This window comes from Nyctereutes procyonoides, unplaced genomic scaffold (genome assembly GCF_905146905.1).
Source record: "Nyctereutes procyonoides isolate TBG_1078 unplaced genomic scaffold, NYPRO_anot_genome, whole genome shotgun sequence".
Lineage (NCBI taxonomy): Eukaryota > Metazoa > Chordata > Mammalia > Carnivora > Canidae > Nyctereutes > Nyctereutes procyonoides.
Window position 1 is genome coordinate 8358349 of NW_026575131.1, and position 22056 is coordinate 8380404.

Here is a 22056-nt window from a genome sequence, read left to right on the forward strand (position 1 = left end):
GTGGGGCAGGAGCTCTAAAGGCAGAGAGAAAGGGCATAAGAAAGTGGGCTTTTCACCCACTTCCTGGCTTCTGCTCAAGTGTGGTATGGAGGGAAGAAACTCAGCACCCAGAGCCAGGCAGAGGCCCCGTTCCTGCTGTTGTCCTGGGCTGGCTGTATGACACATGGACCCTTCTGAACCTGTTCACAGTGAGGATCAAGTTTTCCAGGTCCTCCTTTGCCTTTTCAGAGGCATTGCTTCTGAGAATGTGAAGGATGTGGCTGTGGATGTGGACATGAAAGATTTGGGCCTGCAAACCAAGGCCCAAATGCATAACAACACCCAGGCAGGGCTGTGTGGACCCCTCTTCCAACTCAGTATCCTGGGTCTACCAGAGAAGCACGTTGTGTCTCTTGGCTTATCCATTACATTCGCCTTTATTCATTTTTCTTGATCTTGGTTTCTACCATGTCGGCCCTGGCCCTGGCGACCCAAGACCAAAACCCCTTTCCCTGGGTCAGGCTCCCTCCCTTCTTCCCTCCTCTGGGCACAGCTGCAGTGTGGGAAAACAGTATCCCTGCCACAGAAAGGGGTTTTCTCCCACCCCCCCTGGAGTCATCCCTCACTGAGAATTGCTACCTCTCCTGCCTCCTCTACCTCTGCTCCATACCTCTCAAGCCTGGACTGGAGCATGTGCAGACTGCTCTTTCTGGAACTTTGAAGAAAAGAAGTGGGAAGATTCCCCCCATCCCCAACAGGACTGGAGTCAGTGGAGCCCTCAGTAAACAGAAACTCTCCCTGCTGGTTCTGAAAGGGTAGGCATGAGGAAGAAGCCAGACGCATAAGGAAGGGCTAGGACAGCGAGGCAGGTGCTCTGCTTTCAGGCTAGCAGCCAAAGGATTTTGGGCCAGTAGTCCTGAGGAGGCACCCCAAGGATTCTAGGGTAGAAGGCTCCTTCAGGGATTCCAGCCAGTACCCCTACGCCTGTCTCTGCTCAGCCTCGGTGGGCACAATTTGGCGGCCTCTCGTTCCAGCCGGTGGCACAGCTCCAGGCGACCCCGCAGGCACTGCCGATCCCCGAGGCGGCCTCGGCCGGCGGCTTCCGTGGAAGGCTGCGCGTCCAGCGCCCGCAGCAGGCGTGGCAGGTCGCGCAGCAGGCGGTAGCGCGGCAGGGCGCGCAGTGGCTGCGGAATGTCGCCCTTGGCACAGAGGCGACTAAAGTAAGCGAGCAGCAGCAGGGGGCGCGGGGCAGCGCGGAGCAGGGCGCGCAGGGGCGCGGAGCGGGGATCCGGGCCCCGCGCTGGACTGGGGCCCGCACTGCTCCACAGAAGCAGCACGGTGCCTTGCTCCTGCGCCACGCGCGCCCGCGCCGCCCACAGCCACGGCAGGGGGCCCACGCGCGCCACACGCGTCCCCTCCCACAGGTCCACGATCACGTCGCGCCCGCCGCCCAGAGCAGCCCGCAGCAGTTCAGCCAGCGCTCCCACCAGGAGCCGCTGCGCCTCCGAGTCCGCCGCGTGCAGGAGCAACACGGGCCGCGCTCCGCCAGGGCCTGGGGGGGGGGGGGGGAGGAGCAGCAGATGAACAAGGTAGGGGGCTGAGGGAGAGCCCAGGACTTCCCCTCCCCTACTTCACCCTCAACCTCCGCCCCGCCCCATCCCCGAGCCTTGGGGCTAATTCATCCGGTGTCCCACCTGACTCCTTATCTGCACTGGGGGTGCGTACCCAAGACAGCTTTAGCCTATAGGATGGCTTTGGGTTAATTAGATAAAAGCGTCCGGAAGGGGCCAGGTCTAGGGCGCTAGGTTTGGCAGGAGCAGCGCCGGCTGGATTTCCGCCCCACTGGTCTCATCCCAGAGAGCACTAAAACAGCGAACCATCTGCACAGAGGGACGTTGGCGCTGCCTTAACCATTCCTGACCACTAGGGGGCCTGCAGCTCACCACCTCGGGGAGCACAGAGCTCCACGCAGCAGCACGGACATGGCTCTGCCAGAAGGGAGCCCAGGCAGGGGAAGGGTGGGGAGCAACTAGCCTAGGTACTGTGCGGACCTGAATCCTCAGTTTACCCCAGAATGAGCGTACCTGACAGTGGGCGCCGGCGGGTGAGGGCTAGAACAATGCCCAATAGGGTGGCGAGGGCCAGGATTGCCAGGATCAAGAGCCCCAGGTGTCTATGAGAGACTGAGGCAAGCAGGGTGAGGCCAAGCCAGGCTCTTCATTGCCCAAACTCCTTCTTACCCCACCCCTCCTCACCCAAGAACTCACCATCCGGACATAAGAGGTGCTTCCAGGAAAACTGAACATCTGACCTCCACACCTGAGGGCACAGAACCCCCATCCTTGTAAGCCAGGGTAGCCCCTCCTCCCAGGGGATGTTGAATGGGGGTAGAGAAGGGGAATCACCCTAGGTAGGAAATTTCTCCAGCACAAGGTTTGTGTTTGGTCCAGCTCCTGCTGTGCCACACAATAGGTCAAGAGGGGCAAACTCAAAAACTAAAGCCAGGGTATCTATGAGGACCAGGAGAACACAGGCCCTGAATTAAGTAATCAGATGCCACTGAGCCCAAGCCTGTTGTCACCATGCCTAAATGTGGATATAAGAGTACCAGGTTTTCTGATGACTTTTTTTTTTTTTTCAGGAGAAGCCAGAAATCAGCAAATCAGCTTTTAAAAATATGACTCTTCAATATTTAAATGGTAGCAACTCTCCAATTTTAAGCACCATGCTGGCCAAACCAAACATTTTTGCAGACTAGATTTGCCCCGTGTGTCCACCTGTAGAGTAGATGCTAGAGGAATGTGTACAGAGTGAGGGCAGGATTCCTTACCAGGACACAGCTCCCTGGCTTCAGGAAGGGAATGATGAGATCTAGTGTCACTGGGCTTGAGCCCTGAGTCTGTGTGAACAAAGAGCAGAATGATTGTCCCCATAGAGTCTAATCAGACTCTGTCCAGTCTGAATCTTTGCCCACACTCTTCTTCCTTTCTACCCACCCCTCACCCAAATCCTACCCAGACTTAAGGCCAAGTGCCACTGCTGACAAGAAAGAAGTCTTCCCCCTGCTTTATTCTCAAGCATCCCAGTGATCAATCCCAGATATAAACCGCTACATAGGGACGCCTGGGTGACTCAGCAGTTGAGCATCTGCCTTCAGCTCAGGGTGGGATCCCATGGTCCTGGGATCAAGTCCCACATTGGGCTCTCTGCATGGAGCCTGCTTCTCCAAGTCTGTCTCTGCCTTTCTCTCCGTGTCTCTGATGAATAAATAAATAAAATCTTTTTAAACATAAAAAATAGGGGCAGCCTGGGTGCCTCAGCGGTTTAGCACCTGCCTTCAGCCCAGGGTGTGATCCTGGAGACCCGAGATGGAGTCCCACATCAGGCTCCCTGCGTGGAGCCTGCTTCTCCCTCTGCCTGTGTCTGTGCCTCTCTCTCTCTTTCTCTCTCTCTCTCTCTCATGAATAAATAAAATCTTTAAAAATAATTTTAAAAAAATAAACCGCTGCACAGATACATATTAATCAGGCGATCAGGCACTCATCAACAAACATGCTCTGGGTGTCTACTTTGTGTCAAGCTCTGAGGAAAGAAGACACAAACATTGTCTCTGTCCTCTGGCAGCTCATAAACCAAGGAGCCTAACTATAACCTGCCTTCCTTCTCTGCCCTGCATATCTGAACGGATGGCTTATCCACTGGAAAGAACCTAAATTGTGAAGTCAAACTATAGATAAAAAAGTCCGGCTTAGGGGCAGCCCGGGTGCCTCAGCGGTTTAGCGTCGCCTTCAGCCCAGGGTGTGGTCCTGGAAGCCTGGGATGGAGTCTCACATAGGGTTCCTTGCATGGAGCCTGCTTCTCCCTCTGAATGTGTCTGTGCCTCCCTCCCTCTCTCTCTCTCTCCCTCTCTGTGTGTGTGTGTGTGTGTCTCTCATGAATAAATAAAAATCTTAAAAAAAAAAAAGGCAGGCTTAACTATGCCTTTGTGATTCCTTGCTGTGTGGTCTTTGTGTGGAGATAGGTTACCTCCCTCCATGACTGTCAGTTTCTTCATTTGTATGTAAGGACAATAGTCTCTATTTTACTGGGTTATGGAGAGCATCACATGGGAATATGCATGTTAACACTCTATCATACACAGTACAGGGTGTATTCTTTTAGTAGTAGTAGTTTTTATCACGCTGGGGACACCTTAGGGAAGGAGACTGTGTTATATTCTTTTCGTGTATCTTCCAGGGCCTAAAACAAAGTAGGCACAGAGTAGGGATTCAGTAAATGCATGCTAAATTGGGCAGAATTGACTGCCGTCTGTATATAGGCAGGATATGGCCCCACCCTACTCTCTGGGTACTGGTTAGGAAGTTGACCAGAGTCTCCATCCTTCAGAAACACCCTCTACCTCCAACCCCTATACCACCCCTGTCCTACACCCCATTCTTCAGCCAGCTGTCAGCAAATGCTAACTCAGTGACTCTCAAATCATGGCTGAACTCAATGAAGGTGGTCTTCTAGCTCCCAGAAACAAATGAGTCCATGGATTTAGCTCTCAATTTTAGGTTATCCCATGTCACTTTGTCTTAAATCTTAAGCATGGCTTGGTGTTAAATCTTAAACATTCTTTTTTAAAAAATACTTTATTTATTCATGAGAGACACAGAGAGACAGAGAGGCAGAGACACAGGCAGAGGGAGAATCAGGCTCTACACAGGGAGCCCAACGTGGGACTCGATCCCAGGTCTCCAGGATCACACCCTGGGCTGAAGGCGGTACTAAACCACTGAACCACCCAGGGTTCCCCAAATCTTAAACATTCTTAAACATTTGCTACCCCCTATCTGCTTGGAAGCCCTCACAGAAGGCAAAACAAATAAGCAAGCTACCAGTGAAGGTTTAAGAAAGAATTTGAAAGAGCTAGTCATGCTTAGTTAGACTGGTGCTGTGGTTTGATGGATATATTTGATTGTGGTTAGTATATCAGATACATAGAAGAGTCTGTTAGTCAAACTGTTCTTAGTTGACATAATAAAATTAAATCTGTCAGTAGTTAACAATATTCTGCAAAGAGCACTTCAGCTTCCGGGGGCTCTGCCTCCCAAGATAGTCAGGGAACATCTGCCAAGTACCTTGTGGAGACAAACAGAAACACAGAGGGAGAGGACAGCTGGGTCCAAGAGATAGCATTGGTATAAAATGTGGCATCAGGTTGAGAGGGTCAGAGGACAGCTGGAGGTGGGATGCCCAGTCTCTTGCCTCTGTTTATCTCGTCCTCTGTAAATTCAGAAACTAAAAGGATTAGAAGCTGCTCCATTGAAGACCCCACAGACTGGCAGAGGAACCAACTGAATAAAGGCTGATCAAGTAAATAAATAACCAGATGATATAAATTAGAGATTTGCTTGCCTACACTTGCTATGCTCTCAGCAACAAGACTATGGGGGAGGAGAAGGGGAAAGCCCTGGCTGGGCCATACCTGGCTGATGCTGTAAACAGGGGGCACAAAACCGTCCTGGCCCAAGCTTGGGTGGCTCCAGGCAGCACTGAAGGTGGCATGAATTCTTGAGGAGAAGTGAAGGACCAGCTGCTGGGCCTGGGTATCCATGCTCACATTCCAGGATGGAGCTGCCAGGGTGGGAAAGGGCATGATGGGACACACTCTGTTTGTGGAAGGTGGTAGGAGCTGGGCTGTGGTTGACAAAGAAGTTGGAACAGGGCTAGAGTGTGGCTTGTCACAGTTGAGGAAGGGTTAAATGGTGGAAGGGGGTCCCAGCCAGGGTCGCTTGTTGGCTCACCAGTCCGGTGGGGGCATTCAACATGGCTGCTATTTCTAAAAGAGAACTGAGAAATCCAAGAATGGCAAGTCAGCCAGCTCCAGGTACCATCCATACCCCTACCCATCCACTGTCACACATGCTTGTACCTTGAAGCAGAGCTGGGGGTGCAGGTCTACTCCTTCCAAAACATACCACTGTGGTAAGAAAAGGCAGTTAGTCAGGGAGCAGGGCCCTGGACCCCAGCCTTGCCCACTCAAGCTCTGGGGAGGCCGCTCTCACCCCCTCTGCCTCTTGCGCTGTAGCATTGGGGAGATCTTCACAGAAGGTGTGCCAGTTCTGCCTCTGGCAGAGGGAGGCCTGCAGCTTCAGGGGGCAGCGAAGTGTTAGGGCCATGACCATCTGACTATGCTGGCTGTAGTCGGTAAAGTGCACTGACTTCCAGAAGTCTGAGCCATCTGGGCAGGCGACAGGCAGAGGCAGAGTGAGGGCTAGGGAGGCCTGGGCCCGGGGTTGCCCTCCGCCTCATTTTGCATCCTTATCCCCTGGGGCAGCAAAGGATGACTTTGTAAAGGTGCTCAGTCCAGTTGCTGGCATGTCTAGGTACCCAATAAATGAGGAGGACTTCTCCCTACCTTTTAAGACCTTTCCTACTTAGCTGTCTCATCTCCTTCCTGTGCCTCCACTCTGGCCAGCTCTCAGGTTGCTCCCCAAACTCAAAATCTGCATATCTTTGCTTAGGTTCCTCTCAGAACCAGGAATGTCCCAGCCTCCCCTGATCTCCTTTTGAGACACTGCCCATTTTCTGAGCCCACCTCAAGTGTCACCTCCCATGAGAGACCTCCGATCAGACAGCCTTCATGGGCTTCTCCCTTTCCTGAGTTCATGGCCTACAGCCTAGTTCTTAGTTATAATGGTACCCTAGACTGTAGGCTGCTTTGTGCTAGTCTTTTATTGTTTTGGGGTCCCATCTCTTTAACTTGGGATAATCACATGAATATGGTGTTTTAGACATCATCAGCCACTTTCACATATAAGATTGAATTCAAGCCTCGTTAACAGTTGGCAAGTAAGGCAGGGCGACTATCAGGTTTAGAGAAGAATTAGTGGGAGGTGACTGCAGGACTCCTCACCCATCCTCTTAGGACACTACCTCCTGGGTCTCATATTTCGAACCTAGTACAATGTTCAATACTCTGATTTATTGGCAGGCTGATTGGTAGATATGGTAGTCCTTCTTTCTCCCCCACCAACTCCAGGGAAAGTGCCTGCATACCTTCTGGAGGCTTCCTCCACAACATAGGTGTGAAGTGTGTGTGTGTGTGTGTGTGTGTGTGTGTGTGTGTGTGTGTCAGAGAAACAGAGAGGCAGTGAATGCACAAGAATGCATATGTGCAGCACTTACAGGCTTCAGGCCAGTTCTGGAAGGGACATTTTTTGCGCCTCACAGTGTCCTCTTGCAGGTAGGATGCCTGAGGGGACAGGGGAGCAGTCAGGGAGGGTCATAGGAAAGGCTTTTCCTCTATCACTCAGACCTGAAACTCATTCTGGCTTGGCCTGGCCCTGATGTAAGCTGCCTTACCGGCAGGGCACTGAGGAGGAGAAGCAGTACAGGGTATAGGCAAGGGTAGGTGGTGAGTGACCCGAGTACAGGAGCAAGCTCAGTAAATGTGAGGATGAGTCCTCTTCTCCCTGGAGAGGGGAGGTCCACATTTGTCTGCTTTTAGCTTTCCTGGCTTCCACTCTCAGTGATCCCCAAGGCATGCCCTGTACGGACCCCTCCCTCTGGACTGCCCCAACCCCCAGGGTTGCCCCATGTGTCTGTCTGCCCCTCCCCTTTTATCTCCTACCCAGCTGACAAAGACCCCTGCATTTTTGGTCTAGTCCAAAGAAGCCTTCATGCTTTGTAAGAAAAGGACTGCCATGGAGGGCTCATGCGGACGAGACTTTTGGAGCCGTATGGAACCCTGTAGGGGTCACATGTGCCCCCACCGTGACTCCTCAGAACACACAGTGAAGGTAACTGCATACTCTGTCTCTGTGGGTTGAGGTCAGTCTGAACCTAGGGAAGCTGGGTTTAGGATAGGACTGAGGTTGGAATCGCCCCCCAAAATAGCTCATGTTCAGCAGGACACTTCCCTCTCTGACCCGACATGTGGCTTAAAGTCCAGCTGGCAGCAGTCTTCCCAAGCCTCTCATCAACACCCTGTCTTTCTAAGACCTGACTTACTTGGACATATGGTTGACCAGCTGTGCCTCTGGGAGACCTACAAGTGGAGCTGTGGAAAACCCAGACCTTTTGTTCTGCTCACCTCTATGCACAGACAGGGCAGAAGAAATTCATAAGGCAGGTCTACACCATGGCCCCCAGACACAATTTTCTGTTGACGAACCAGTAAAAGGAGAGAAGAAATGCCTGAGAAAGAGCTTAGGCACCCTGGAGCAGGGCAGTAGGAAGCTGGGACCTTGGCCAGCACACCCTATTCTTCCTCTTAGACTTATTTCTTTCACTGAGGAATTTCCTTTTGAGGTGGAAGGTGTCCCTGATCTGTAGTATATTTGCTCTAGCTATCTCAATATATGGAGTGGGGAGGGGGAAGAAATAGGGGAAGGATCCTACATTTATGGAGCCCATACTGTATGCCAGGGAGGATGCTAGATGCTAGAAGCATTAATTTGATTAATTAAATGCTAGCACCACAGTGATCTTCATCTTAGAAATGAAGAGAGCCGGGGAATCCCTGGGTGGTTCAGTGGTTTAGTGCCGCCTTCGGCCTGGGGTGTGATCCTGGAGACCCAGGATTGAGTCCCGCGTCAGGCTCCCTGCGTGGAACCTGCTTCTCCCTCTGCCTGTGTCTCTGCCTCTCTCGTTCTGGGTCTCTCATGAATAAATAAATAAAATATTAAAAAAATAATAAATGAAGAGAGCCAAGGGACACAGAGGTACAGCCTCGGTCCCTGTAGATGGTATCAGCTACATACCAGGGCATCTACAGCAACTGGAGGTTGAAGTGGAGGTATTAGGCCTGGGCTGAGTGAATGGGGGACATCACATTCTCCAAGGGGGAACAGCGAAAGGAGGGAGATGGAAGGGGACCCAGACAGATGTGACCGCTTCTTGGGGAAACTGAAAAGCCTTCTTAATGCAACCTGAATCTCGCTAGAGGCTCTTCTCCCCGGGGATATACACTGTATTCATTTCTCTGCTAAGCATTCATGGTTGCTCCAAGTCTCTGCCTGCCTTTTCCCGTCCCCTCCTCCCAGGTGACAAAGACTCCTGGATTTTCTGTCTTATCCAGAGAAGGTTTAATGCTAGGCACTTCAGATCTGTATGGAGGTCTCAGACAATGCCTGTCCCTCTCCGGGCCTCGGTCTCCCCACAGATACAACAATGAGGGCCTTTATGCTCCAGAGCTGTGTGATCTGGCTTTTTAAAGGGAGATGACACTCCATACCTGGGTGTCAAAGGGACTGCTCAGCTCTTCACATTCCAGTACCCACTGGTGACAAAGGCGCACGCTGACCTCAGGTCCTGGAGGAATGGTCACTTGAATAGCCCGTGCCTCAGACAGCAGATCAAAGGAGAACTCAGGCCCTGGAGAGGACGAGGACCTGGTAGCCTTGTCTCTTGGCCTACGCGCAGGCACTATTACTTGGCTGCACCCATCTCTGGTCATATCCCATGCCTACCTTCATGCCTTTGTGAGCTGGGTCTGGGGAGATCTTCCACTGCCTTTGGATCTGCAGGTTGGGTCCTTTTAGAGCGCAGCCCCTTGTGAGAGATGTCTGGGGAGGGGACAGCAATGTGATGACCCTTCTCAGACAGACAACAGCTACTCATCAGCTTCCTCTGTGGGCAGAGAACATGGGTGGTCTTAGGCCAGGAATTAGGCTTCTATTCCTGCTTCTGGAACCTGGGGCACCCCAGGAAGTCACTCAATCTTTAGGCCTCGGTGTCCCTAACTGTGTAGTGGACAGAATAGTCTTTACTTCATCGCCATGCTTTCTGTCTTTCCCAGGGCTAGAGAACAAAATGGGAGGCCAAAAAGGAAAGGGCTGGGAGGCATAGGGCAGAGCTGGAACTGGCAAGGGGAGTACCTGAGAAGATGCTGGCATCTTGTGTCTCCTACAGAACCGGAACTTATGTGACTTTTTGTATTTCTGCACCAGGAGGTAGAACCAACCCCCCTGGAGGCCTGTGCAGGAAAGGACATAATTAACAATTTACTATCCAGGCCTTCACTGCCCCTCCCCTACCTGGAAATGTGGTCTGATGTTAGACAGTAAGTCATTTCAGATCATGGAGGGTAATGGTATCAAGCTTCTTTAGTCCTGAAAGTTATGATACAGTCAAAAAAGGACTAATTCCTTAGGCAGAGAAAAAGATATATATATATATATATGCACATCTATGCAAATATATGTGCATATACATGCAAAAATGTCCATTGTTGGGCAGCCCAGGTGGCTCAGAGGTTTAGTGGTGCCTTCAGCCCAGGGCGTGATCCTGGAGACCCAGGATCAAGTCCCATGTCAGGCTCCCTGCATGGAGCCTGCTTCTCCCTCTGCCTGTGTCTCTACCTCTCTCTCTCTCTCTGTCTCTAATAAATAAATAAAATATTTAAAAAAAATGTCCATTGTAGCATTATTTACAACAGTGAAAAATTAGAAACTGCTGATTCTTAAGCAGTGTTTGGGAATTTGTATGTGCCGGCACTGAACTAGGCAATAAAAATATAGAGTTGAATAAGAAAGACCTTACTTCGCAAAGAGAAGGTAATAATAGTAAACTCACAGAACTAAAACAATTTGATCTCAAGCATTGGTGCCAGTAGAAAGGAGAAACACCTTCACAAAATGATACGGCTGAACCCATGAATATCAGTCGTGGTCTCCTATTTAAGGATGACCTGTCTCTGTTGAGGTTGACAACAGGAGAGACATCTGTTCTAGGAGGGTAAGTCCCACCTTCCTCAGCCTGGGGACCCCCAAAACACCCCTAATGCACATCTCCGTTGAGAATAGCCCAAAGGGCTGTTTCTCATACCTGAAGGATCTGACACCAGATGCAGGCACAAATAATAGGGGCAGAGCCAGAGCTGAACACACCAAGGCTTTAGGGACACAGGAAGGGCCAACTGGGTATGGCAAAGAATACAGGCAGACCTTCCTGGGAAAGAGGAAAAGAAAATCAAATGGTAGAGTCCAAGGAGGTCCCTCCTGCCTCAGACAAGTTGTACTTGAGACTGAGATGTGTGGCTCTGGGCAAATGACTGACCTGTCGAAGCCTCAGCTTCCTCATTCATAAAGTAGGACTGCTGTCAAGATCAAGTAAGATAGCATGTGGGAAAATGATTTGCAAACCAGAAAGGGACCCTAAGATGTGAAGGATCATGGTTGTATCACTGATAAGAGGGAGGGACCTGTTAAGGGGGAATGCCTAGAGGTTATCCTGTCTCTCCTTTAATTCCCCCCCTGCCCCTCAGGGGCAACAGATTTCACAGTACAATCCTGTTCACTATGCTGCTCTACCCCTCAGAAACACGGAGTCTGAGGGGCTAAGTGCACTGCCTGAAGCCACTGTGGAGTATGTGGTGGAACTGCAATGCAAATCCAGGCTTGTCCTGATTCTAAACCCCATGTTTTTTCCTTGATATGCTCCTTCCCAAGTCGAGAACCAAAAATTAGAATGGAAAGTTCACCAGGGGTCTGGAACAAGGGACACAAAAGAGAAGTAGGGCACGGAATGAGACTCACCAGTGAGAGTGTCTTCCTGAAGGCACAGGGCCCAGTAGGGGCAAGAAAGGAAAGAATTATTAGTAGAGATTCCTATATGGGGGACATTCTCCCTGTGGTCCTTGCCTCAAACCATCTAATTCCAAGGCCCATAAGCTAATAGCTCATCCATTGTGGCTCTTTTCTTCCCAGCTCTACCCCACCCAGGCGCTCAGCACACCAGAACCTTTGCTACCCCTCCAAGACCATATAGAGGACATACGGGAACTGCACCAGGGCACAGGGCCTTTGGAAGACATGAGAGGACAGGCAGAGGAGTGGGGAGCTTCACCAGCTTGGCAGGCAAGTGTCCCCACTGGGCAACAGCAGCATTACCTTACCATGTGGGAGGCCAGCAGACAGTGGGTGCTCCAGCGGGGCAGGTAGGAGCGGCCAATCTTGGCGGAGGCAGAGAGGCCAATAAACAGCAGGAGAAGAGGGAGGCACTGGGCTGCCAGTCTGGGGCTCCCCATGGGCTTCCGTGGGGTCAGAGTGCCCAGGACATGGCTGCACAGCCTGAAGGTGGGCAGCAGAGCCTTGCTGAGCAGCAGCGGGGAGCACAGGGAGCAGGAGTCGTCGCCTCTGCCTGTCCCTGCCCCGCCCTGCCCCAAAGCTCCTCCTAGATCCTAGATCCTAACCAGCCAGCCAAGCCACATTCCTTCTTCTCTAGCGGAGGGACAGAGCTCCCCCTCCCCAAGAAAACCCTGCTGCTCCCACCTGGAGCGCCAGGGGCTACAGCTCAGGCAGAGAAATAACAGGAAAGAGGCCAGTTAGGGGGATGGAGGCTGTCCCCACTTCTTAACCCCTCCTACTCCTGCCAACACCCAGTACATCTGACCCGCCCACTAATGCTCTTGGACTTAGAGCTTCCTTGGAGATGGGCCTCATCCCCTCACTTAGAGAATTAACAGAACTACTGAGCACTGTTCTGCAATGGGGTCTGGAGACAGTTGTGACCATAAGGGACACACTTCCCTTTGTGTCCCTGAGGCACCATTTAGAGTTGAGCAAAACGACAAAAAGTCCCTGTAGGATGCACATAGACCTCACATGCTCCCATATGCCTCCTGTTCCCCACCTGGCTGACCCTCAAGACTATAGCCCAGCCTTTTCTCTCCACCCAGCTCTTCTGGGTAAAAGCCTCCATGCCAAAGGGGCCTCCAACTTCAAGAATCCTCTAATCAGTACCGGCTGCTCAGAAAGCCCCAGAGCACACAGCTGAGCCCTGGAGCTGTGGGAGCAGGCCCCACGCACTGACCTGGTTTCCTGTGGTTTCCGATGCTGACGAGGCTCCAGGCTTTGTGGGGACCCTCCCCATCATCCCACAGCTTCCTCCTGCTCATGGAGCACTTGAACTGCTCAGTCCTTACCTTGGTGACACACACAGAAAACAAGTTCAGGGCACACCTACGGGGTTAAGTCATCTTGATATTGTTATTGTCCCTCTGCCCCTTTCAGTAGTCTGACCCTAGCCTTCTTCAAGCCAGTTCTAGTTCCTAAGTCTTCAGGTCCACTGTCTGAAGACCCATTGTACTCATTATCCTAAAAATACCCTCTGGCTTTTAAGTTCCCTAGAAGATTAAGGACCCTTTCCTATTCTTTATGTTCTCCAATGCCTAGCAGTGGATGTCAAGAAATGGGTGCTTTGTAGTTGAATAACTGCAAGTAATGACACATTTCATCTAAGCAACAGTTTATCTGCTTCACATTTGACAAGCACTTTCATATTTTTTTAAAGATTTTATTTATTTATTCATAGAGACACAGAGAGAGAATGAGAGGCAGAGACACAGGCAGAGGGAGAAGCAGGCTCCATGCAGAGAGCCTGACATGGGACTGGATCCAGGGTCTCCAGGATGACGCCCCAGGCTGCAGGCGGCACTAAACCGCTGCGCCACCGGGGCTGCCCGCACTTTCATATTTGATTCATTTAATCAACTTATGAGAAAGTGAGAATTATTCATTTTATAAAGAGATAAATAAGGAAGAAGAGTGATTTCATCAAGGTCTCTATCCAGGGAGCTCCAAATCTGCCAACCTCTCACAATTCATTTCTCTTTCTACCAGCCTACGGTCTCTCTTCCCCCTGCCTCATTACCCTCTTCCTGGGAAAAAGGTTTTCCTGGCACAGATCTGTTTTTTGGCCTTGGAGCCCATCACTGAGAAAATAGATCGGTAAGTTACCAAGGAAGAAAAAGGTGGTCTGGCCATACTAAGGACAGGTTAGGGGGTTTTCCCCCTCAATCTTTACCTAATCCACAGTAGTTTAGATCTACTTAATAATGCATTTTCCAATGCTGAGGGCATGAAGCGAGAAACTTGGTTCCATTCTCACATACTTCTCTTTCTCGACCTCTTTGTATCTTCTGATCTGTCACAGTGAAAATATATCCTTAACTGCTCCCTGACTGCTCCCTGCTAAGGTATGGTAGGAGAAACAGAAAAGACAGAACAGGGCCCATATTCACACATACAAAAGAAATAAAGAACAGAAAGGGAATAAAAATGAGAGCATAGAAAAGGAAAAGGAAAAAAGATGAGGAAGAAAGGGGGAAAGAAGAAAGAAAAGAAAGTCTGTGTTTTATTTACTGTCCTGCTGGCTTGCCTATTGATTATGGGACCTAAAAAAAATATTTAGGGTAAAATGCACTGCAGGAGAACTCAGGTACCTGGGAAAGAGTAGGGAATCAGTTTAAGATTTGCTAAACTCTTACTATCAGACTCTTAGGCCTGTGTGCTTTGCCCACATTATCTCATTTTGAGGTCTTTTTTTTTTTTTTTTTTTTTTTTTGAGGTCAGTCTTTTAAAACCATTCTACAGACTGGAAAACCCTAGGCAGATTAAGTAACTTGTCCAAACACAGAGATGGAGAGCTGGGACTCACCACTGCGTCTTTTCTGGCTCTTTCGGCCAGGACACACAACTTGGGGAAATCTGTGAGAGGGTGAAGGGTTTCTGGGTCCTAGAGACCACAGAATTACTCGACTTAGAGCAGTGCAACGTAGTTGGTAGGGTTAACAATGCGAAGGGAGAATTTGGAATAGTTAGAAAGAACATAGGAAAAGTATGTCTTATGATAGTGAGTTAATGGTCAGACTTCCAGAGGAGTAGGGATTATTGAGGAAGAGTCACCAAGGAAGGAGTAACTGTGGCTGGAATAGAAGATGGCTAGGTGGAGTAAAAGTCAACTGCAGTACAGAGCCCTGTCTTCTTGGAAGATGGCCGAAGCCTGTCTTAACCTGCGGTTTGTGTCTGAATGAGCTGACCCAGACTTCATGCTCTAGCTCTAATAACCTTTACTTGGGGACCAAGCCAGGAACTCAGGAAGTCTTGGCAGGCCCCTGCACATGCTCAGATAGAGAGCACGCTGTGGGGGCCTTAGACAGCTGTTTCTTGAGCCTTACCCTTACATGGACTCTGGTCAGATCATGCAGCAACTTCAGCCTCTTTCTGTCATGGCTGATTCCTAAAGTCCCTTGGGGCAACTGGGGCTCTTGTTAGGGGAACTTAGGCAGATGGGGCCAACATGTTAGACCAGACCAGTGCAAACCAAGAGTGGAAGAGTGTTCCTTCCTTACTTCTGCTCTCCCAGAAGGGATCAACCTCCAGAGTTCCAAGGCAAGAGATTATGCCTAAGAGAAGAGATAGGGACTCCCAGTCTGAAAGGGGGAAGTTAGCAATGCTTGTCAAGAAAAGGGATTTTGGCCATTTACTAAGTACTGCTTTGGTGTTTAATAGTATTGCTATGTACTATTCATATACATTATTTTAATTAATCTTCTCAATCCGGGTAGCTACGATGGTAGCTAGGATGATCCCCTTTTGTCAAATCAAATCAGAGATTCAAGTATCTTGCTCAAGGCAAAAGGCAGAATTCCAACCTAAGTCAGTCTAATTTTAGAAGCTGTATTCATTCCACTATGCCACACTGCCTTTCTCATGCACTAGGTGTTCTCTAAGGGTCCCTCCAATGCCTATAGTTGAGATCTGCAAACACTAGGGAAGAACCTTTCCACACATTTATATAGTGTTACATAGTTCACAAAGCACTTTCATAATACTTTATCTTATTTGATCTTCAAAACAGTCCTGTGAAATAGGCAGTGTTGATCTTAGCCATTCAATTAGGCGTGCTGGTACTCGAACCCATCTTCCACCATCCAAATACAATGGTCTTCCCACTAAATCAAGATCTCTTTCAAAACTCTTGTTTGCTTCAGGGAATACTACAACCATGAGGGAGGAAAAAAATGATTGGAAAAGCAGAATCCCAATAACCCAACAAGTAGAAACCTAAAGTAAATCAACTGGCTTTTTTTTGCATTGACAGTAATTTCCATAGTGGGTCTTTGAAAGCACTCTAAGACTGAAGTATCACTCCAATAAAAAATAAAAAAAAAAAAGTTTAACTTAAAATTTTTTTTTCATCCCAATTCTTTGAAAATTAGCAATTTGTGCCTGGTGGACATAATTCCATTACCCACACATTTCCATCTGCTTTCCTTTGTTCTCCAAATTCTACCCCTGCCTCAGTCTAATTCTTCCCTCTGTGCAATACATCCCATCTTCAGTTTACAGCAGGACAAGTTACTTTATTCAATAAAGGGCACACCATGTATCAGGTACTGAGCAAAGGGTAAGGAAAATACATGTAAACAAATACTTCTGTCAATAAGAGGTAAAATAAAACTGCTACCCAATTTCAAAGAAAGAACTCTTACACTTTGAATTGAAGCAACCAGAAGGCTCCCAAATTACCATGTAAACTGAATCTTGAAGGATAATAAAGGCATATAAAGGTATAAAAGGGAAATTTTTAAGCAAACTGGTAAAACATGAAAGCAATATGGGAATTCATGAGGTTCTACTGACTGAGAAAGACTGAGAGTATTGGGAGATAATGCAAGATAATGCAAGTGCACTGAAATCATACCTCATAAATGTCTGAAAGAGATTAAGGTATTTTATTCAAAAAACAATGGCACATAGTAGAGACTTGATGATCTAGAGCTGTGCTTTTTAAAATTTATTTATTCATGAGAGACACACAGAGAGAGGCAGAGACATAGGCAGAGGGAGAAGCAGGCTCCCTGTGGGGAGCCTGATGCAGGATCACGACCGGGATCACAACCTGAGCCAAAGGCAGATGTTCAACCAATAAGCCACCCAGGTGCCCTGAGCTGTGCTTTTGTTATACTCACTTGCACACAGGGATACAGGAAGTATGGGTATAAGGTAGAAAACAAGGAGTTAAATTTGGGATACACAGAGTTTGAGATGACAGGACATGCAGAGGAAGAAGTTTTGCAGTATAACTACTGCCAGATCTAAGAATGACTGAGTATAGGCCTAATGTTTATAGAATAAAAGTACTGGGGAAAAAAGGACTAGAACCCTTGAGAGGGTAGAAGTCTGCAATTAAGAGATCCAGAAACCATCCAGAGACTATAAAGTCAAGCCGACAAGATCAAAGGGACACACATCTTTCCTGCAATATTTACTGTGTCAGACTTTTAGGCGTGAAGAGGGTCTTTAGTTCACAGATCTCTTTCCCACTTCCATTTTTAAAGTTAAAAATGCTCCATATCATTAGATGTCGTGTTTATTAGTTGTTTCACATGTATATCATATTTCACCCAGATTACATGCAGGGATACTTTAAAATTCTTTTGGATACCATTAATATATTTCGAGACATATAAATGACAACCTGTTAACACTGAATAATAAACATGAATATCTTACCAAAAGAAGAGCCCATAATCCAAGCAAGATGAGGATGGGCTATTTTACAGGTAGAGAGATTAAAATCTATGGCCCATGCTAGTTTCTGTCAATCAGCAGCAGGGCTGCTACTATGACTAAGGTTCCCTATGCCCAGTTCACATCTCTACTGCTACTTCCAGGTTTCTTGGGAAACTTCTGCCTCTTTATGTCTAAGGCCACTCAAGCAACATACCTTTCACAATTTATCAAATCCCAACACAAGGCACAGGGTGGAGAAGGCAGTTGTAACTTTATTGAAGTTCTTTTTAAATAAAATGCTTTGCAGTGGAGACAACAGACTGCAGGGGGAACCTCCCAAATGTTTCTGCCCCACCACCTACAGATTAAAGTAGAATTTGATTTATTCCCTAACTCCTTCAGTCTTGATGGCTAAGGGGTAATGGACAAAAGTGGAGAGAATGACCAAGAGGCAAGGATGAGGTTCAGTCTTAAAGAAAAACCCTGAAGGGCCTCAAGTTCAACCAGCTGAAGTTTGTTTTATAGTTGTTGATCACCCAGTTCCAGCCAACCAGGAATAAATTAAATATAGTTTTGCCACTTCAGCTGATGGCAAAGGAGGGGCTTTCCAGAATGTGGGCCTAGTTTGCACTAGCTGCCAAAATCACCAACAATTTCACAACAGCTCCTCTACCTTCTCACTCTTTTCGGTGGGAGGCCCAGGCTTCACCCCACAGAAGAGTCCATCAGGCAGGCTTCATTTACGCTTCTTCTCCTGTGTGCTGGTGAACCAAGAGTCTAGGAGCTTCTTGCTGTAGTATAACTGCCAGGCATGCACTTGAACTGCCAGCACCAACACCAGGTACATGACAGAGACGGCAGAAAAACCAAAGAGGAAGCGGTAAGCCTTTCCATGGCGGTAGAGCTGCTGTGCAGCAGGGAACATCTCCATGCTGCCATAAATGAGGGGAGCTATGGAAAAGAGCCCCATGCTGATCATGGAGAGCACGAGGTAGCTAATGTTGTTTCGAGGGAAGGAGAGGAGGCCCAAGAGAGAGGGCACAATGCTCAGCAGATACGGGTATTCCCACTGATAGGGCATGGCCACCTGATCATGCGACAATAGCCTCAGGTGTCCCACGCTCATCTTGGCAACCAGGAGCAGCCATATGACCAGATGCACGTAGATCAGCTTCTTGATTTCATACTTGAGAGTCACACTGTGGGGCAGAGCAGAGGAAGAAGTACCTTTCATTCAAAATTTTCTAACACCAACTATATGCCAGGCAACTATATTGGACACTGGGATACAAATATGATTAAGATACAGTCCCTGCCTGGAGGCTTAGGGACAAGGAACAAAAGAAAAAATAAGGGGTGTCTGGGTGGCTCAGCCAGTTAAGTGTCCCACTCTTGATCTTAGCTCAGGTCTTGATCTCAGGGTTGTGAGTTTAAGCCCCACATTGGGATCCACATGGGGGATGGGAAGTCTACTTTAAAAAAAAAGAAAAGGAAAAATAATTAGAAAATGAACTGGAAGAGCTCTGGTAAATATATGTTGTCAGATATATAATATCACAGGAAGGAGTAATCAGTTCAGCTTAGGATGGGATGTCTGGAGGCTATCTAGAGGACAGTGATATTTGAGCTAGGCTCTGAAGGGTAGGTCGAGCTGGGATTCCAATTAGAGGTAATAGCAGGCAGGCAAAAAGACATAAGCATTGTGTTCCAGGAAAGCAGGTGGTGTGGCAGGAATACTTTGTAGTGGGAAGGGGAATAGCAGGATATGAAGTTGCAAAGACTATGAGTCAGATTAAAAGCAAAAGAGTAACTCAGAGCTGTGTTTAGAGAGGACTTTGGCTGAATTGTAAGAATATAGCCTACAGGAAAGATACTGGCAGCAAGGAAAACAACTCAGGCTGCCCATACTTCCCCAGTAGAGCAGATTTTATAGCCAAAGCAAGCACATATTTCTCTTATTATTCTAATTCTCTCGGGATCTCTATGTATCCTCTTCACACCCCTGAGGGCAGTTTCTGCTCTGGATAGTCACCAAAACCCTTGTGTGGTGATATCCTTTCAGGCAGGGGTCTAATGATAAGAATGAAATGAAGGCCCAAAGAGCTTCTTTGTCATTCTTCAGAACTCTGGAAAGAGGGGCAGCCTGGGTGGTTCAGTGGTTTAGCGCCGCCTTCAGCCCAGGGCCTGTTCCTGGAGACCCGGGATCGAGTCCCACGTCGGGCTCCCAGCGTGGAGCCTGCTTCTCCCTCTGCCTGTGTCACTGCCTCTCTCTTGTCTTTCATGAATAATAAATAAAATCTTGGGGGGGAAAAAAAAAACTCTGGAAAGATGTGGAAAAACATTCTGGGAGATTTTGATGGATTTAAGAAAAGAAAATCTCTTTTCAAAATCTTTTATTTAAAAAATATTCACTATAGAAAATGTGCAACGGTGGTGGTGGTGGTGGTGGTAAGTCAGTCAGTCAGTCACCTGGAGACTTCATGCTCCATGAAGGCAGGGACCAGCTTCCTTGTTTTTTTTTTTTTTTTTTAAGAAAACAAAAAACATTTTTATTGAAGGTATAACATGGAAACAAAGACCAGATCTGCTTTTGCTTACTCTCATACATATCCTCAGTGCCTAGCACAGATGCCTGATGGATAGAAACGCAGTAAGTTTTTGTTGAATGAATAAACGAATGTAGAAATCCCCGTGGGAGCGTTCCTAAAATTCATTTTGGGCGAGGAAAGGCTGGACTTTATGGTCTACATTCCCCCAAACGGCCCCAAATACAACAGCTACCATGTATTGGGCAGACTTACACGAACTACTACCTCGCTAATTCTTCACCAAAACCTAAATAGTGGATGGCTTTGCCCTTCACAGATGAGGAAACTGAATTTCAACTAAAACCCGGGTTTCCGAGGTCCCACGGCGAGGCCAGCACCGCAAGACTCCGGAGCCTAGGAGGCAGGGACCGGACCCTCCCGGGGCACAGGGCGGATCACCGAGCGGCGCTTACGGGAGCGAAGGGGCTTCCCGAAGTGGGGGCCGGGCCCCGAGCCGTCCCGGGAGGAGGTGCGCGCGGCCGGGCGGGGCGGGGTGAGCCCCTGAGGCCGGGCCCGTGCCGCTTCCCAGGCCTCCGTGCTCCTCGCCTCGCTTCATACCTCATCTGGTAGTGCATGGCGACGCGCTCCCGGTGCTGAAAGTCGCTGCCGTCGGTACCGGCCGCTCGCGGGCCTGCCCGAGATGCCATTATCCCCGCCCAGAACCCCAGGACCCCTCACGCCGACCCACCGCCGGGACTACCGGGCCAGGCCGCCTGCACACCACGTTAGCCGCCTCAGCTACCCACCCTCACAGCCGCGAGGTTCCGCGAGGACAACTTCCGGCCTCTCTGTCTCGGGAGGACCGACTCTGTGGTCACGCGCACGCGCACGCGCACGCGCACGCCGGCGGCGGCGGCGGCGGCGGGGTTCCCTCCCCCCAGCCCCCGCGCCTTCCCTTTTTGGAACGCGCAAGAAATTAATCTCTACGGATGGCGTCTTTTTGCCATCTGCTCGGACCATATCACTTCGCCTTCGAGCACGTTCACCTTTTTAAGCTGAAGACATCGCTGTCCCCACTTTACAGATGGGGAAGTGACAGTAGAAAAGGGTTCTGTAACTCTCCCCGCAGCACACGTGATTGACAGCCTCAAACTCTCTCCCCGTGGATGACTTAAGCGTTGCAAAGAGAAAATGGTAACTTGACAGGGGGAGGGGCCTAGGTGCACCCTCCCTCAAGGAAGTGAAGTTAACTGGGTCAGTGATGAGACAGACTGACATCTGTCTTTCCCTTACACTGAGCACCGGGCATCACTTCCGCGCTGTATCTGACAAAAATCCTTAACTTGCATCTAATAGGTGAATTGAAGGACATTCTTCTATAAGATAACTAGACTGTAGTTTTTTAGATGTCAAGGCTGTGGGCGTGCCTGGGTGGCTCAGTCGGCTGAGTGTCCGACTTAGGTTATCAGCTCAGATCTTGACCTCAGGGTCATGAGTCCAGGCTCCATGGTGGGCTCCACGCTGGGTGTAGAGCCTATTTAAAAAGTAAAAATGTTGTGGCACCTGGCTCAGTGGTTGGCTCAGGTCGTGTTCCCCGGAGTCCTGGGATGGAGTCCATGAGCAACCTGCGAGGGAAGCCTGCTTCTCCCTCTGCCTATGTCTCTGTCTCTCTGTGTCTCTCACGTATAAATAAATAAAATCTTAAGGAAAAAAAAAAGAAATACAATTTCCTTTTTTATTTATAGCTTTGGCATTTAAAATTATTTATTTATTTATTTATTTATTATTATTTATGATTTTATTTACCCGTGAGAGACTGATGCAGGACTGGATCCTTGGACCTGGGGACGACCTGAGCCAAAGGCAAACGCTCAACCACTGAGTCACCCAGGGATCCCGAAAATTGTATTTCTTAAATAATAAGACTTGAAAGTCTAAATGACCGCTTGATCCAATTTTTGTGTTAGTAGGCATGAAAATAACATCAATCTCATACATCTCTAGCACAGCTCTTGGGTGACCAGGTGCATCCTCAATGAGCAGTACATTCTGAAAGAAATCTTTTTTTTTCCTTCTAAGTAGTAGGTCTCAACAGCAGGCTTAAAATATTCAGTAAATCACATTATAAACAGACATGCTATTATCCAGAATTTGTTGTTCCATGTATAGAGCACAGAGTAGAGTTAGTATAACTTTTAAGGGCCCTGGGACTTTCAGAATGGTAATGAGCACTGGCTTCAACTTCAAGCCACCAGTTACAT

General features: G+C 48.7%; 2 protein-coding genes across 16 annotated transcripts; both read right to left on the minus strand.

Moving 5' to 3' along the window:
- Nucleotides 1-909: 909 nt before the first annotated feature.
- On the minus strand, nucleotides 910-12923 carry IL17RE (interleukin 17 receptor E). Of its 14 annotated transcripts, XM_055344689.1 has the most exons (18): nucleotides 12781-12857; nucleotides 11859-12038; nucleotides 11505-11520; nucleotides 11026-11065; nucleotides 10795-10917; nucleotides 9846-9943; nucleotides 9438-9597; nucleotides 9203-9342; nucleotides 8060-8128; nucleotides 7153-7219; nucleotides 6030-6205; nucleotides 5897-5944; nucleotides 5769-5814; nucleotides 5450-5598; nucleotides 2810-2878; nucleotides 2247-2298; nucleotides 2064-2162; nucleotides 910-1531 (listed from the first exon to the last, which is right to left on the minus strand). In XM_055344689.1, exons 2-18 carry the CDS (start codon nucleotides 11993-11995, stop codon nucleotides 936-938), a joined length of 2085 nt encoding a protein of 694 aa, XP_055200664.1. In that variant the 5' UTR covers nucleotides 11996-12038; nucleotides 12781-12857; the 3' UTR covers nucleotides 910-935. The 14 variants fall into 14 exon arrangements, with proteins under 14 accessions (XP_055200664.1, XP_055200660.1, XP_055200663.1 ...); XM_055344685.1 differs by lacking the exon at nucleotides 11026-11065 and having other exon boundaries at nucleotides 12781-12920; XM_055344688.1 differs by lacking the exon at nucleotides 12781-12857 and having other exon boundaries at nucleotides 11859-12774.
- Nucleotides 12924-17519: 4596 nt separating this feature from the next.
- On the minus strand, nucleotides 17520-20652 carry JAGN1 (jagunal homolog 1). 2 transcript variants are annotated; one of them, XM_055344708.1, is made up of 2 exons: nucleotides 20602-20652; nucleotides 17520-18466 (listed from the first exon to the last, which is right to left on the minus strand). In XM_055344708.1, the coding sequence occupies exon 2, from the start codon at nucleotides 18391-18393 to the stop codon at nucleotides 18004-18006; it is 390 nt and encodes a 129-aa protein (XP_055200683.1). In that variant the 5' UTR covers nucleotides 18394-18466; nucleotides 20602-20652; the 3' UTR covers nucleotides 17520-18003. The 2 variants fall into 2 exon arrangements, with proteins under 2 accessions (XP_055200683.1, XP_055200682.1); XM_055344707.1 differs by lacking the exon at nucleotides 20602-20652 and adding an exon at nucleotides 20414-20595.
- Nucleotides 20653-22056: the final 1404 nt, after the last annotated feature.

Coding starts and splice junctions, on each gene's coding strand:
- JAGN1 (XM_055344707.1), bottom strand. CDS start 20,502: ATGGCATCTCGGGCAGGCCCGCGAGCGGCCGGTACCGACGGCAGCGAC. Junction 18,467..20,413: donor GCCATGCACTACCAGATGAG/GTATGAAGCGAG, acceptor TCTGCCCCACAG/TGTGACTCTCAAGTATGAAA.
- IL17RE (XM_055344685.1), bottom strand. CDS start 12,843: ATGATGGGGAGGGTCCCCACAAAGCCTGGAGCCTCGTCAGCATCGGAA. Junction 2,299..2,809: donor AGCCAGGGAGCTGTGTCCTG/GTAAGGAATCCT, acceptor CTGTGCCCTCAG/GTGTGGAGGTCAGATGTTCA. Junction 2,163..2,246: donor GCACCTCTTATGTCCGGATG/GTGAGTTCTTGG, acceptor TGCTTGCCTCAG/TCTCTCATAGACACCTGGGG.